The 15,375-nt window shown below is 47.0% G+C and overlaps 1 protein-coding gene and 1 long non-coding RNA gene across 6 annotated transcripts in view; one reads left to right on the top strand and one right to left on the bottom strand.

Annotated features, from left to right (window-relative positions):
* Positions 1-629: 629 nt before the first annotated feature.
* LOC100675194 (signal-regulatory protein beta-1-like) overlaps positions 630-15,375 on the top strand; it is a 49,699-nt gene continuing 34,953 nt past the window's right edge. For 2 of the 4 annotated variants that reach the window (XM_064275897.1, XM_064275898.1), the window contains exons 1-6: positions 631-3,402; positions 7,479-7,850; positions 9,919-10,233; positions 13,757-14,077; positions 14,622-14,733; positions 15,136-15,301. In XM_064275897.1, the coding sequence (XP_064131967.1) occupies positions 3,330-3,402; positions 7,479-7,850; positions 9,919-10,233; positions 13,757-14,077; positions 14,622-14,733; positions 15,136-15,214 (1,272 nt within the window). In that variant the 5' untranslated portion in view covers positions 631-3,329 and the 3' untranslated portion in view covers positions 15,215-15,301. Of the gene's footprint in view, positions 3,403-7,478; positions 7,851-9,918; positions 10,234-13,756; positions 14,078-14,621; positions 14,734-15,135; positions 15,302-15,375 lie in introns of all 4 variants that reach the window. The other 2 variants (XM_064275899.1, XM_064275900.1) reach the window with 1 other exon arrangement.
* LOC111751122 (uncharacterized) lies at positions 7,894-15,157 on the bottom strand. Of its 2 annotated transcripts, none has more exons than XR_002786185.2 (3): positions 14,841-15,157; positions 10,310-10,523; positions 7,894-8,803 (listed from the first exon to the last, which is right to left on the bottom strand). It is a non-coding gene; the product is annotated as an uncharacterized LOC111751122 (long non-coding RNA). The 2 variants fall into 2 exon arrangements; XR_010319234.1 differs by having other exon boundaries at positions 10,310-13,536.

Consider the following 15,375-nt stretch of genomic DNA (forward strand, 5'->3'; position numbering starts at 1 on the left):
TGCACAGGCACACCAAACAATACAAAATTGTGTAAAACTTGAGACTGTGTTGGCATCTCCTGTCTGGAGGGGGGATGGGAGGATAGAGAGAGTTGGAAGCTGGCAAAATTGTCACGAAAGGAGAGACTGGAAGGGCTGGCTCATTAGGGGGAGAGCAAGTGGGAGTAAGGAGTAAGATGTATATAAACTTATATGTGACAGACTGACTTGTAAACGTTCACTTGAAGCTCAATAAAAGTTAATAAAAAAAAATTGTGTAAAAATCTATTAGAAACTACGTATCTATTAGGAATCAAGACCATCCAATCCAACCCACCAGAGGGAGAACCTTATTTATGATTTGCTGCACATCCTCTTCAGGTCTCCTTTATCCACAAATTGCATTTCAGATACTGGGTGGTGGGGGGACTAGATCACGCTTGAGACTCCTACCAACGCAGGGATCCGTGATTACTTGAATGACTTTAATTGCTTCCTGCCAGCTGTGTGAGATGCAGGTGTTTATCTGGGCTCCTGCCTCAGGTTATTGTGCCAGGGCAGGGCCCAGAGCAGTGGCAACAGCTGTCACTGATGGACCCTTGTAACCTCAAGTGGGGAAGGGAAGGCCCTGTAGGATGGACTTCCATGTGCCCTCTGGTGGCTTTTCTTGGTCACCCTTCTCTTCGTGGCCCTCCTCCCAGGCCACAAGGTGCTGCTGATGATAAAGTTCTCAACTCTCCATTCTGCAAGATATGGAGGGCTTGAGCTCAAGTTGAGAGGAAGCTCTGGCCTCAAGAGGTAGACGAGGTGGTGGTCACAGCCTGGTATGGGGACAGTCAAAAGTTAGGAGAAGGGGTCAGTTCAAGAAGGGACTACAAGGTCACATGGTGCCAAGTTTCATCTGGAGGTCAGAGAAGCACACATATGCCTACTTCCCCACAAAAAAAAAAAAAAAAAAGTTGACCTTGAGTCAATTCCGACTCACAGTGACTTCATGTGTTACAAAGGAGAACTGCTCTGTAGGGCTTTCTTGGTTGTAATCTTCATGGAACCATGGCACCACTGGGTGGCTTTGTTGGTAGCTGCCTGCGGGACATTTGCACCACCAGGGATTTACTTCCCTACCAATCTCCTGACGTCCTTTAAGAAGCTCCATCTCAGGTGTAGTAATGGGGAAAATGGAGCTTGGTCAAGGATTTGCAAAAGATGCCCAAAGTTCAGTAGAATGCATTGAGAACCAGGAGGGGACTCTGTCTCCCTTCCAGGCAGAGCACAAATGCAGGTACTCAGAAAACAAGCATCAGTTGAGTGAATACACGGATGGACGTGCTTCTCCACAGCAACTCCCTTCCCTGCACTGTGGGAACTTCAGACTCTGCTGCTTCTCTGCCTTCTAGGACCTTACTTGAGAGAAGGAGAAATACAGTATAGCAAGCTTTATAAGCCTCCCCTTGCTGACTGCCTGCCTCCCACCCTCCCCTCCACACCACCGCATGAGGTCTCAGGACAAGGCCTGGAGCTTCCCAGTGGGACTGGGGCTCATCCCACCTCCCAAGGAAGGAAGATCTAGGGGACCTGAATCCAACCCTCATGTCTAAGTTCTCATGGGTTCTACTTTTCTCCCTGTTATCCAAAGACCAATTTTCAAGCTTAAGTTTGTTTTCTGAATCTGTAGAGGGACCAGAGCCCACCATTTTACTATGACCACTGATAGTGTGAGTCAGGGATTCCAATAGGGCACAGCAAGAGTGGCTTATCTCTGCTGCATGTTGTCTGGGACCTCAGCTGGGAAGATTCAGCTAGGAGTGATTTGGCTGCTGTGGGCTAGAATCCCCTGGAAGCTTCTCTAATTATATAGTGATGGAATCTGGCTATGGGCTGGCATCTTAGCTGACCTGTGGGCTAGAACTCCTATATGTGTCTTTGCTATGTAGTCTCTGTGTGTACAAGTTCGGGCCTCCTTGTAGTGTTGTGGCTAGATTCCAAAAATGAGCATCCCAAAAGAGCAAGGTGGAAATACAGAGAATTTGTATGGTCTAGCCTAAGACATCACAGAGCATCACTTCGACTGTAGTCGCAGCCTGCCCAGGTTCAGGAGAAGGGAACAGACACCCACTCCACATGGAAGGAGTGTCGAGAGCAAGTGGGACAGGAGTATCTTTGTGGTCATCTCTGGAAAACACAATCTGTCATCCTTCAAAAGAGGGGTTCAGGTTGGATGATGGATGTCACAGGGAACGCTATTGTTAAATCCTTGTCAAGACCCCTGCATGGAACCTCTCCCAGAAGAAAAAAAAAGCTAGAATAGTTAGATCTCAAGGGACAAGGAAAACTTGTCATGTCTTGGATTTCCCCACTAGTTTTGTCGCTTCTCATCACAAATGTACAGTCAGCCTCTAGGAAGGAGGCAGGGACCTGAAACAGAGAAGAAAGCAAGTCACAGACAGCAGTGCCTGGCGATGGGCCCACAGAAGTGAAGAGCTCAGGGTTCAGAGGCTCTGGACACCATAGTGTGAGCTGGACATTGCTGTTCAGAAGTGGGAAGAGGAGGCACATTCTTGGTGTTGGCATGGCTCCTGCCATCCGCTCTCCCCACAGCTGACCCCAGGCTGGGGGGCAGACAGGAGAGGCACCCCTGCTCCTAGATGTGTTTCTAGGTGTGTTGCTCTCCCTGTAGGCTGATCACCCTTAGTCCCCTTCTCCCCTCTTCCGCCACAGGCTTCCTCCATCCTCTAAAACGGAAACCACAAGCTCCTCCCAGGGTCTAACTCCTTGCTCAGTTACAGCTACTTCCCCTGCAAGAAGAAAGGAGGAGCTCCCTGCACTGTGGGCGGGGACTGGTTGCAAATCCAGGGGCCTTCAGTAGCATGACTGAGGCTCATTGTAACCACTGATACCACTGGAGAGGGGAAAACAGGGCCCCCATCCCCTGGGGCCTCCACCAAAACACAGTGCTGGCCCTAAGGAGCTGTCCCCCTGACTCCAGCTGTGCAGCTTATCTGATCCCAGATGTTGTGCAGGTACAGGAGGTTGAACACACCTTCCACCACTGCAAGGTTCTGGGGCAGAAGCCTTTACCCAGCCCATGTCCCCAGGGCTCCTGGATGAGGACGGGCACAAGAGTCCCTGAGATGGCATGTAGGGCCAGGGGACAGAGCCTGGGCACTAAAGATGGTGTCTGTCTTCTATTTCACAATCTAGAAGCAGAAACTGCCCTAATCCTATAGACATTTCCTCCCATTACTTCCTCTGACACCGCAGGAGAAAAGGCTGCATCTCTCCCTGCAGAGCAGAGTCCAGGGCCTCCCCAGAGCAACACTGGCACAGAGCAAGCTCCAGGGACAACTACAATGCCTGTCTCTGCCTCCCAGCCCTGCCTGCCTCGGCCTTCCCTGATGCTGTCTTTGCTGCTGGGACTCGCAGGTAAATGTGGCCGCCCTCAGGCACCACCTTGCAGGGATGTTCACCTGAGCCTGAGCTTGACAGTTGTGCCCCTCTACCCTTGGCAGTGGGGCAGATGGGTCTCTGTTCCACATCACCTAGCCTCCTGTCCCCCTCCTTCTTAACTTACCTTGCAGTCCTCAGACCTCTTTCTCCTCTGCCTCTTCCTCTTTAGGACATTTCCTCAAATAGTTGTTTACAACAAGGAATTCCCGAAGAAATATCCCCAGAAGTCTTACTTCTGCCGCAGGGAGGTTTTCCTTCTTGAAGGGGTCTTTTGCTCTCCTACTCGCGTCCAGGCAGGGTTTACACGACGGGAGTTCCAGTCCTTCATCCAGTCCTTCTTCGCATCCCACGGAGTCACTGGGTGGTACTCAGCTACTAACTGAAAGAAAGGTTAGTTGTTCAAATCCACCAGAAAAGCACCTCAGATGAAAGTCCTGTCTATCTACTTCTGAAAGATCACAGTCATGGAAAGCCCTATGGAGCACAGCTCTACTCTGACATACATGGGGTCGCCGTGAGTCAGAACTATGTGACAGCAAGTGTTTTTTTTGTTGTTTGTTTTTTTCACCTCCCACACTCCTAACACATTGGGAAGGCTCCATGACCCCCTGGAGCGTAAGCCGCAGGATCTGGCACCATCCTGAAGCAGGAATTGGGGGTGCAGCATCCGACTCCTTGTTCCTGCTGAAGACCATAGAACCCGGGAGGCAGGCTTCCATGTATACATACACATGCATGTGTGTGTGTGTGTGTGTACACATATGTATGTGTGTGTGCCTGTGTGTATATACACGTATGTATGTGTGTGTGTGTGTATGTGTACCCTGGTGGCGTAGTCATTAAGTGCAACGGCTGCTAGTCGAAAGGTCAGCAGTTCGAATCCACCAGGCATTCCTTGGAAACTATATGGGGCAGTTCTACTCTGTCCTACAGGGTCACCATGAGTCGGAATCGACTCGACGGCACTGGGTTTGATTTGGTTTATAAATATATATATATGTAAATGTATGTGCGTGTGTGTATATACGTATATGTTGTTTTTGGGTGCTGTCAAGTTGATTTTCACCTTACAGCGACCCTGTGTGACAGGGTAGACCTGCCCTATAGGGTTTTCTTGGCTGTAATCCTTACAGGAGCAGATTATCCAGGTTTTTCTCCCATGGAGCCACTGAGTGTGTTTGAACCATCAACCTTTTGGTTAGCAGCGGAGCACTTAACCGTTGCACTTACCAGGGGTCCTATGTGTATGTGTATATTTTTTTCCAGTTGCCATATACTTGACTCTGACCCAATGTGACCCCATGTGTGTGAGAGTAGAACTGTGCACCACAGGGTTTTCAGTGGCTCATTTTTCAGAAGTAGATCACCAGGACTCTCTTCCAAGGCCCCTCTGGATGGACACAAACCTGCATTCTTTCAGTTAGCAGCTTACTGGCTTAACTGCTTGCACCGCCTGGGGATGTGTGTGTGTGTGCGTGTACATTATATATATATTATAAATGTATATATTAAAATATGTATTTTATAATAGTTTTGTGCTTTATATATAAGTATATATAAAACACAACTAGGAGAAAAAACTGGTAAATAGTGCTTTGTACAGTATGAAGTCACCCAGAATCCAGCAACCTAGGGTTACATTCTGGATGTGGGCATTTCTCCCACCCATCCACTCCCTTCTCCCCAGAGCTGGGCACAGACTCTGAAGCAGACAGGAGAGCACCCCTCCTCCTCCCAGCAGTGCTAATATCTCAGCTGAGAGGCCATCTAGTAAAGTGATTAAAAGCACAGATATTTCTCGAAACCAACCTACCAGGGTTCAATTCCAAGCTCCATCACTTATCGGCTGTTAGACTTTGGGCAAGTTACTTGTCTGTAAGGTGGGGAGAAAAAATAATGCCTCTCTAATAGGGCTGTGGTAAAAATTAAACAAGTTAGTAAATGTAGCCAAGTGTTGAGAATAATGCATGGTGCCCAGCAGCCCCTGTGTAAGCTTTGGCTGTTTCATCCCTCCAGGGCTTAGTAAGTGCAGATACATAAAGTGGTTCTGCTGATAGTGGCCCTTACAGAGCACTTTCTCTGTGTCCTGGACAAGCCTGAGTCTTCATTTAAAACTCACAGCAACATGGGAAATGGGAATGATCCATCACCTTTACAAAAAGGTAACAGGATGGAGAAGGAAGGGTGTGGCTTTGAATGGTCAATACTGGAACCAGGCCTTGAGCCCAGTCAGCCTGATGCCCAGTGCAGGGACCTCTTCCACTGGACCCGAGGTCGAGAGAGGGAGGCCCCTCTTGCAGAGTCTTTCTATGACCAGGCACAAGCATGAGTGTTTCTGAAAGGTTTTCTTGTTCCAATCTCACACCGAACCTGCGAGAGAAGTCTTATTTTTCACATTGTATATATTGTATATATGAGGAAACGGAGGCTCAGAGAGGTTAAGTAATTTTCTGTAAGTCAAACAGCAAGTAAGCAGTAGAGGAGGCATTCAAAACCAGGTCCAAGAGATTTCACAAGTCCTTGCTTTAATCTCTTCACTTTGCCGTCGCCATGTATATTGAATTTTTAATAAAAATACAATTATACTAAATATGGTAGTTTGTTATGTGCTCTTTCATTTAACAATAGGTTGGGGACCTTTTTCCATACTGATATATATATGTCTATGCGAAGTCCCTCAGTGGTGCAAATAGGTAAGCACCCCACTACTACCTGAAAGTTTGGTGGTTCAAAACCACCCAAAGGTGCCTCAGAAGACAGGCCTGGCAATCTACTTCTGAAAGGTCACAGCCATGAAGACCCTATGGAGCAGTTCTACTCTGCACACATGGGGCTGCCATGAGTCGGAATCAACTGTATGGCAACTACCAGCAACAACAATGTCATCATCAACGTGTACGTTCCCAATATATACTTCCGCATTACCGTGTTTTCTTTTTTAATTGTAGGAAAATTATACAAAATAAAATTTGTGATTTTAGAAGAGAAATTTTTAGGTCAAAGGGCCTGAGTGCATTTTGAAGGCTTTTGAAATACAGAATTTCCCAATGAAATGTGGTAATACATATATCTCAACAAATATAGCACATAAACAGCAGCAAGGGACATGGTGACATCTTGAACACTTGTGACCAAAACAGATTTAGTTAAGGTCTTTCCAGTGACCTGTTAGAACATAGGCTTATGTCGTAAGGACATGGCTGTAATGCTGTATCACCCTCTGGAAGGGTTGCATGGACCTTTGTGGTCCCCCCAGCAGTATGTGGAAGTGGCCGTTTAGTCACACCCTTGCAACACTGAGAATTGGCGATCTTTTTCATTTTCAGCAAGGTAATAGTCTCACAGTTACGTTCTTAACTTTACAGAAGAGAGAAATGTTTTATTTTCATTACATTACAGACTTGTCGTCAAAAAAAAATTCGAAAAGAAATGTACACGTAAACAATAAAAGTCCCTATTTCCATTCCCCTCCCCAGAGGCGGTCATGTTTTTAAGAATTTTGTTTGTCTTCCAGATAGCTTTCTTCCATGGACATAAAATGCCACCTTTATCACACAGTAAATCGGCGTATTTCCTTCCATCCAATCTAGGCTCCCTCTTCTGTTTCATTGACCTCTCGGCTTGCCTTAGTACCTACTGGCTCTATTATTGCAGGCTTAAAGTGTGGCTTAACATTTCACATGCTAAACCCAGCATTTTTTTGTTCTGTTTTGTTTTGTTTAACTTTCCCAGCTATTTGCTCATGAACTTTAGCATTTTGCTCCTGGCATTTCACTGCTTTACTGGGTCGCTAAATATCTTTTCATAAATTTATTTCTTCCCTCTTGACTTCCTCATTCATGGCCTCTGCAAGGGCTCTCTGTCTGTCCTATCTCTGCGTTCCTTTTAGCACCCAAACTAGCAATTTGCCCTTCTTAGAAGTCAATACATGACGTCAACAGAAAGGGTTACTGGCACTTCAGCTTCAATCTGGATGCAGGCATTTGTGCTCCAACCTAAGCCCCAGCTGGGCCAGGCAGGGGACTTGGGAGCTGACCTGTGTTTCTTACCAGGAGCGGCAGGTGAGCAGGAGCTGCAGGTGACTCAGCGTGAGACATCGGTGTCAGTCACAGCTGGAGAGGCAGTCACTCTGCCCTGCGTCGTCTCCTCTCCGCAACCCGTGGGGCCCGTCCAGTGGTTCAAGGGGAACGGGCCAGATCGGCAGTTAGTCTACAGTTTCAAAGGAGGCCTAGACCGCGTACGCCTCTTCCCCCGAGTAACAAGTGTTACAGACCAGACAATAAGAGGCAACATGGACTATTCCATCCGCATCATGGACATGTCAACTGAGGATTCTGGCATCTACTACTGTGTGAAGTTCAGGAAAGGGAGCCCTCAGGACGTGGAGTTTAAGTCTGGTCCAGGCACCCTGGTGACTGTGAATGGTGAGTCCAGGTTCCCTACAGCCTCAACCCAAGGCTCCCCTTTTGGCCCTTATGCCCAGACTGAGGGTAGAAGATAGGGATGGGGATAAGTTATGGTGAAGGAGTGGAGTGAAATAGAATCCCAGGGCCATATGTGATAGAATCCTAACTCTCTAGAATCTTACAGCTTCTAAAGGACCACAAAATAGGCAGGAAAGCATAATGGATAAAAGGATAGACTCTGAAGCCAGATGGCCTAGGTTCAAATTCTAGCTCTGCCATTTAGAAGCTGTGTGACCTTAGTTGAGTTTAACTTCTCTGTGCCTCAGTTTCCTCACATGGAAGAGGGAGATAAGAATAGCACCCACTTGGTAGGATTGTTGTGAGGACCTATAAATGTAAATGAGTTTATAACTGCAAAAAACGTAGAAGAGTGACTGTTACCTAACAATTCTTATGTTAGTGTATATTGTTAGTATTCAAGATATTACAACCAATTAGACTTAAAAACATAATCTTAAATGTGTGGTACTATGGAATCCCAAAAACAACAATGATAGAATTATTGTGGAAGAAACTCATAAGGATCATAGTTTTATATGGATATATAATCCCTATATTTCTCGAATTTTGTCCTAGATTGTTGTTGTTTGCTGTTGAGTCAGCTCCGACGCGTGGCAACCTTGTGTACAACAGACCAAAACGCTGCCCAGTCCTGGACTACCCTCACAATTGTTGGTGTGTTTGCGTCCACTGTTGCAGCTATTGCGTCAAATCATCTCATTCAGTGTTCCCCTTGTTTTCTTTGGACCACTTCTCTACCAAACATGACTTCCTTTTCTAGCAATTGGTCTTTCCTATGACATGTCCAAAGTGAGTTGAACTCTTGCCATTCTCACTTCTAAGGAACTTTTTGGTTTATTTCTTCTAAGACTGGTTTGTTCATTCTTTGGCAGCCCATAATATATTGATTTCTATAAAGAAAAAAAAAAGCTGTTGCCAACTGTTCTCCATAGGGTTTTCAATGACTGATTTTTCAGAAGTAAATCTACAGACTTTTCTTCTGAGGTGCCAAAAGAACAAACAAATCTGTCTTAGAAGAAGTACAACCCGAGTGCTCCTTAGAAGCAAGGATGGCGAGACTGCGTCTTACATACTTTGGACATGTTGTCAGGAGGGATCAGTCCCTGGAGAACGACACCATGCTTGGCAGAGTACAGGGTCAGCAGAAAAGAGGAAGACCCTCAACGAGGTGGATTGACACAGTGGCTGCAACAACGAGCTCAAGCATAACAACGATGGTAAGGATGGCTCAGGACCGGGCAGTGTTTCGTTCTGTTGTGCATAGGGTCGCTATGAGTCGAAACTGACTCGACAGCACGTAACAACAATAGTCAAACTGCCAAGTTTACAAAGCCACCAAGAACTCCCTTTCATGCACTTTTTGTGGTTTACCAAAACATGGAGTAAGCAACGTGTCTTTGATACAAAGATGTGAGGAGAGGAAGTTGTGTGTGTGGCAGGTGGAGGGAGACGTAAGAGAGCTAAGTCATCCTCTTCCATAGTAGTAGATTTATCCATAATATATAAAACCGAAATATCAAGAAATAAGTATGAGCATATTAATCTAGAAACATGAAGGGAACTGTCCAAAGGAACAGGTAAAATAGTTAAAAGTGGTTGTTCTATAATTTTTACAGGGGAAGGAAGCCAGAAGCTGCTGTTTTTCATGATAGGCCTTACAGAGCACTTTTGATTTTTTTAAACAATGGACTTTGACTTTAAAAGGAAGGAAGGAGGGCCTGAGGGAGGAAGAGAGGGAAAAGACAGAGAAGAGGAGGGAGGAAAGACACACAGACAGAGAGAACAGGGAAATGACATGGTCAGATTTGCATTTTAGCAAAATCACCAAGGTCTGGTTTCAGAGTGTGAGCTGGAAATAAAATTATGAAGAGGAGAAAAATGGAGATGAGGGATTTGAGGCGGAAGCCAAGCAGGGTTAACCACGAAGGTGGTTAGAGGTTAACTTGCTATTTTTTCTTCTCATCTTCTCTCCTCTCCTCTTTCTCCACACTTGCCTTGGCCAAAGCTAAGCCCTCCCCTCCAAAGGTCTCTGGCCCCTCCAAGAGGACCAGCCCTGGCCAGGTAGTAAATCTCACCTGCACGTCAACTGGCTTCTTTCCCAGAAACATCAGGCTGAAATGGCTTGAAAATGGCATGGAGATTCCAGCCCTTCAGACCCTAGTCCTCCCACCTGGAGACGCCTCCTCCTACACTGTCATCAGCACCGCCCAAGTGACCCTCACCATCTCCTCACTCCACTCCCAGGTCACCTGCCAAGTGGCTCACAGCGAATTGCAGGGCCTGCTCAGTGGGCATGTGACCATGTCGCAGTTCCTCCAAGGTAAGGGCTCCTCCCCACTCCCACCACCAGGGCCATCCCTTGAAACCATACAGGTTCCCTGTTTGCAGCACTTCACCTGCGTCCTCCCGTTCGTGCTTCACCAAAGACCCTGGAGTTAGTATGAGGATCCCTGTTTTAATGGTCATCTTCTTCCCATGTGATGCAATGATCAGGTTCTGTCCTTTCAGAGCTTCCTTCCCTCTAGTACATTTGAGGGGGTGGGGGGCGCAGGTTCATTCATTCATTCAACAAGAGCTATGTGGCAACAGTGTTCTAGGTGTCTGGGGATCCTGGAAAACACAGCAGACCTGGTTCTGCCCTGCTGAATTCACAGTTATGTGGGGGAAACAGACATCAGCCAAGAATACAAACAAACAACTATGTGATTACGAATTGTAATATTTGCTCTACAGGGAAAAACAACAACAAAAAAGTTGCCGTTGTGTCGATTCCGACTCATGGTGACCCCGTGTGTGTCAGAGTAGAACGGTGCTTCTTAGGGTTTTCCATGGCTGATTTTTTGCAAGTAGATCACCAGGCCTTTCTTCTGAGGCATCTCTGAGTGGACTCAAACCTACAAACTTTCAGTTAGCAGGTGAGTTCATTAACCATTTATACCACCCATGAACTCCCAGGGAATGAGCAAAGTGTGAAATAAATGAAAACAAAAGAAATCTAGTTTACTCAGGAAAGGCCTTTTTGAAGAAGTGATGTTTGAGCCAAGGCATGTAAGATGTAAAGGAGTCAGCCAAGCAAAGAGTAGAGAGCATTCCAGGCAGAGAAAACAGGGTGTGCAAAGGCCCTGTGACTGGAAGGGGGTCATGGAGAGCCCAACATGTTTGCTGAGCAGAAAGCAGCTGGTGTGGCTGAGGCTTAGTGAGAAGAGGGGTGCATGGAAAAGAAAGAGCCGGGGGAGAGGCAGAGACCACCGAGCAAAGTGAGGGGAATTCTCCCACACGGATTCCCCACGTGGGCTCCTAACACTGTTGCACAAACTGCCAGTGCTAGACTGCCAATCAAAACCTTTGAAGATGCTTCTTAAGCCCACCCTGGCATCAGGGGAGGGAGCAATGCAGGCAAAGCTGTTTCCCCACCTTTCTTACTCTGACCTCATAAGGTCCAAGTCCATTATCTGTTCTCCCCACAGCACAGGCCAAGCTGTTGGGTTGACCCAAACTTTACAGAAATATGGAAGGAAAGGCCAGGGGTATTGCCCTCGCTGCTCCCGATGTCCATCCGCCCTGGCCCTAAGTGTTAAAAAAAAAAAAAAATTTATTTTGGATTGAATTACACAATCGATCAAAACAATCTAAAACCCGTTGCTGTTGAGTCAATTCTGACTCATAGTGGCCCTATAAGAGAGAGCAGAACTGCCCCATAGAGTTTCCAAGGAGCGCCTGGTGGATTCAAACTGCCAACCTTTTGGTTAGCAGCCATAGTTCTTAACCACTAAGCCACTGGGGTTTCCAAACAATCTAAATGTATGATAAATTTGGATAAATAGTTATTAAAAGGACCATTCAAATGTTGGAAATGCAGCTCAGTGAGGTGGGTAGAAGAGTTTATGATGCTTTGATTAAGTTGGCTTCCTGGCCAGCAGGACTTTGAGTTGGCATAAAGACCAAGGGCGGTGCACCACAGTTACATTCGGGATGGATTTTCCTTAGTGAAGTAGGAGGAAAATTGAGAAACAGGAGGCAGAGAGGGAAATGGCCTTGATGTTCACTCCCAGCCGGATCAACTGTAGGAAAGAGTCCTCTGAGGTTTGAGGATCTAGAAGTTAACTGTGTTAAAACTATCAGTGCCTGGAATTGTGCACTTAAAAATGGCTAAAGTGGCACATTTTGTGTTACATATATTTCACCACAATTTTTAAAATCCAAAATGAAATAATCAGAACCCGTTTTGTTCTAAAATATAATAATGGGAACAATTATTTTGAGAAAGAAACATTAAATTTACCATAGAGCACATGCTGTAAACAAACAAAACACTCATTTTTTTTTTAAAAAAACTATCAATGTCTGTACTACTTAGGAGTCTTTCTGTGCCTCTAGGCATAAGCGTAGCATATTTTGAAGACTAGCTTCAAGTTCTGCTTCATCTTGCCCATGCTCCCCCTCACTTTGGTCTTCTTCCTGTGCTTACAATGTGCTAGGATTCTTCTCAAGGAGCCCTGGTAGCACAATGGTTAAGTGCTCAACTGCTAACCTAAATGTCAGCACTTAGAACCCACCAGCCACTCTGCAGGAGAAAAGACCTGGTGATCTGCTCCCATAAAGATTTCAGCCTAGGAAACCCTATGGGGCGGTTCTACTCTGTCCTGTAAGGTTGGAATCTACTCGACAGCACACAACAGCAGCAAGCTCCTCCTCAGGGCCTCTGCCCATGTCCTTCCCTCTGCCTGAGATGTTCTTCCCAACACCAAGCCTCTCCCAGCGCCCCCTTTCTCCTGCTCTCCCCCAAACACATTTGCCAGTTATCTTTTCTGGTTACGCCCCAGTTACTAGGTCTGTGTGACAAATTATCCCCAAACTTAGAGGTATGAAACAACCATTTATTAGGCTCATAGATCCTATGCATCAAGAATTCAGACAGGGCAGAGCAGGGGCAGCTTGTCTCTGCTTCATGATGTCTGGGACCTCAAAGACTGGATCATCTACAGGAGAATTCGTGAACCCGCCTGGCCATTGCTGCAGCTGGCTGTTGGCCTGGGGCCTCAGTTCCTTAGTCTTGCATGTAGGCTAGTTTGGGTTTCCTCACAGCTTGGTGACTGTGTTCCAACAGTGAGCGTCCCCAAGAGAGGCAGAGCTGGTGGAAACCTTATCAGATTTTATGACCCAGTCTCATAAGTTACACAGTGTCACATCCGCTACATTCTATTTATCGAGGCAATTACAAAGTCCCACCCGGGTTCCAGAGGAAGAGAAATAGACTCTGCCTCTGATAGAGAATGGCAAGTTTCCAGAAGAGTATGTGCAGCTTGCTGTGGAAAATACAATCTACCATATACAGCTTGTTCCTATCCATCCTTCGCATTTCCATTCAAAGGTCACTTCCTTCAAAACCGTTACCTAACCTGCTCTACCCGAAGACCAGGTCAGGTGCCCTAGCTGTGGGCTCTCAGAACCCTTGTGGTGGCCATGTGACTGCTTGTTTACCTCTGTCCTCCCCACCAGAATGGGATTCCATGAGGCCAGGCCCAGCTCTGTCTTGCTCACTGTTATGTCCTGAGAATGGGAAAGGATGGATGCTCTCCCAGCAGGGGCGGGTTAACCAGTAAGCAAGGTGTGCATGGTCTTACTGAAGCAAGGAACGCATGGGCTTCATTGTGTGTACTTACTAATCTGTAGTGCACAATTCACATGGGTTTCACCACAAAAACATGTAAAATTGTGCACTACAGATTAATAAGTAAGCACCAGTAAGCCTGTACATACCTTGATTATTGAGTAATCTGTCCCTGTCTTTGAGCATAATTTTCACAAAAAAAGAAATAAGATAGAAATGGCTGTTGTCTCAGTTATGCCCACAGTGAGTGCATCAGCACACCCCATCCCAAGTCTGCAGGCAGCCATCCTCATCTGTCACGTGCAAAGGTTCTACCCAGAAGGTGCACACATCACCTGGCTGGAAAGGAACCATGGCTTCGAGACCTGTGAAGCCCTTGCCCCCACCACAAACCCAGATGGCACATTCAGTCAAGACAGCCATCTCCTGGTCAACACCTCAGAGTGGGAAGACAAGAGGCTGTTCACCTGCCAGGTGCGGCACAATGCCCAGCCACCAATCCAGGCCAGCATGAAGCTGAGCGAGCTTAGAGAGAAAGAGCAAGCGAGTCTGGGTGAGTAGGGACGGAACAACCAAGCTATTAAAGGCTCTGACAGGTGGGTTCAAATGCTGGCTCTGCTGTGCTTGCTGTATGGTCTTGGGAAAGTCACTTCATCTTTCTGAAACTCAGTTTCCTCATCTATGAAAAGGGACAACAATGACAGCAACCTATTCAGAGTGTTATGCCTTAGATGCCAAATAGTATTGAGCAATGCTAGTATCACACAGTTGGATCCTGCAATATGCTCATTGTAATAAGCTAATAAGAAACATCTTTCCCCAAGTCCCACTCACCATTCAGATTCAACAGCTACTGAGCACTTATTAGGTACTTCGTCTGCGTGCTCTTGTTTGATTCAAATAACTTTCTAAAGTAGGTGTTATAATTCCCATTTTAAAGATAAGGAAACCGGGGCTCAGGGAGGTAAGGTGACTTCCTCCAAAACCAAGGTGCAGCCGTGGTACCTGAGTTGCTGTGGGGCTGATCCAGCCTGGGGTTATGTGATGGAAGCCGGGGGCTGGGCTCACCCTATGTTTTCCAATCCTTCCCTCACCAGGCCCCAGAGCGTCCAGCTCCCTCTATGGGATGGTCCTCCTTCTTTGCTGGAAGTTGTTTTCCCTGACTGTACTTTCAACCCTCTATATAGTCAGGAGGACCCTCCCTTCCAGGTAAGCCAGAACCCCAGTAGGGATTGGGCTCCCAGGGGTGGAATTCCTGGCCAGCAGGGACACTGTGAGGAAAAAGCCATGGGCCCTCCCATTTCCCCTCTACTTACCAAGTTTGAGTCCAGAAGGTCCCTGAACGTTGCACCCCATCCCTTCAGCCTTCCTCTCTACTGCTCATGGCCCTAGCCTGAGGATGCACAAAGATGCAGGCTCCTTTAGTCTGGGCAGGAAAGCACTTCAGGAGGTAGAGAATGAGGGGGTTCGGTGTGGAGAGAAATCCTCTGAGGAGAGATCTAAGAAGAGCAGGGGCCTCACCTCAGCTCCCTGTTCCTTCTGTGGGTGACAGGCACTGCCCAGGCCCTCCCCTGTGACACGAGACTGTCTGTCTCCTCCTGCCTTATTCAGAAAGACTCACCTAGGACGGGGCACTGCTGTGACACCTGTAGCTGTTACCCCAGCTTCTTCTGCCTCGGCTGCCTTCTGAGACCTGTTCGGCCCTAGCTGTCCCTCCCTTTCTCCCAATTCCCACGTCCTGCAGCCCCCAGAGAAAGTGAAAGCCTGGACCAGGAAGGTCAGTAGTGAGAGGTGGGCTCTCACAGCCTACCCAGGTACTAAGCTTCTGAGGAAATTCGTGGCATGAGGTCC

Source organism: Loxodonta africana, chromosome 24 (assembly GCF_030014295.1).
Source record: "Loxodonta africana isolate mLoxAfr1 chromosome 24, mLoxAfr1.hap2, whole genome shotgun sequence".
Taxonomy (NCBI): domain Eukaryota; kingdom Metazoa; phylum Chordata; class Mammalia; order Proboscidea; family Elephantidae; genus Loxodonta; species Loxodonta africana.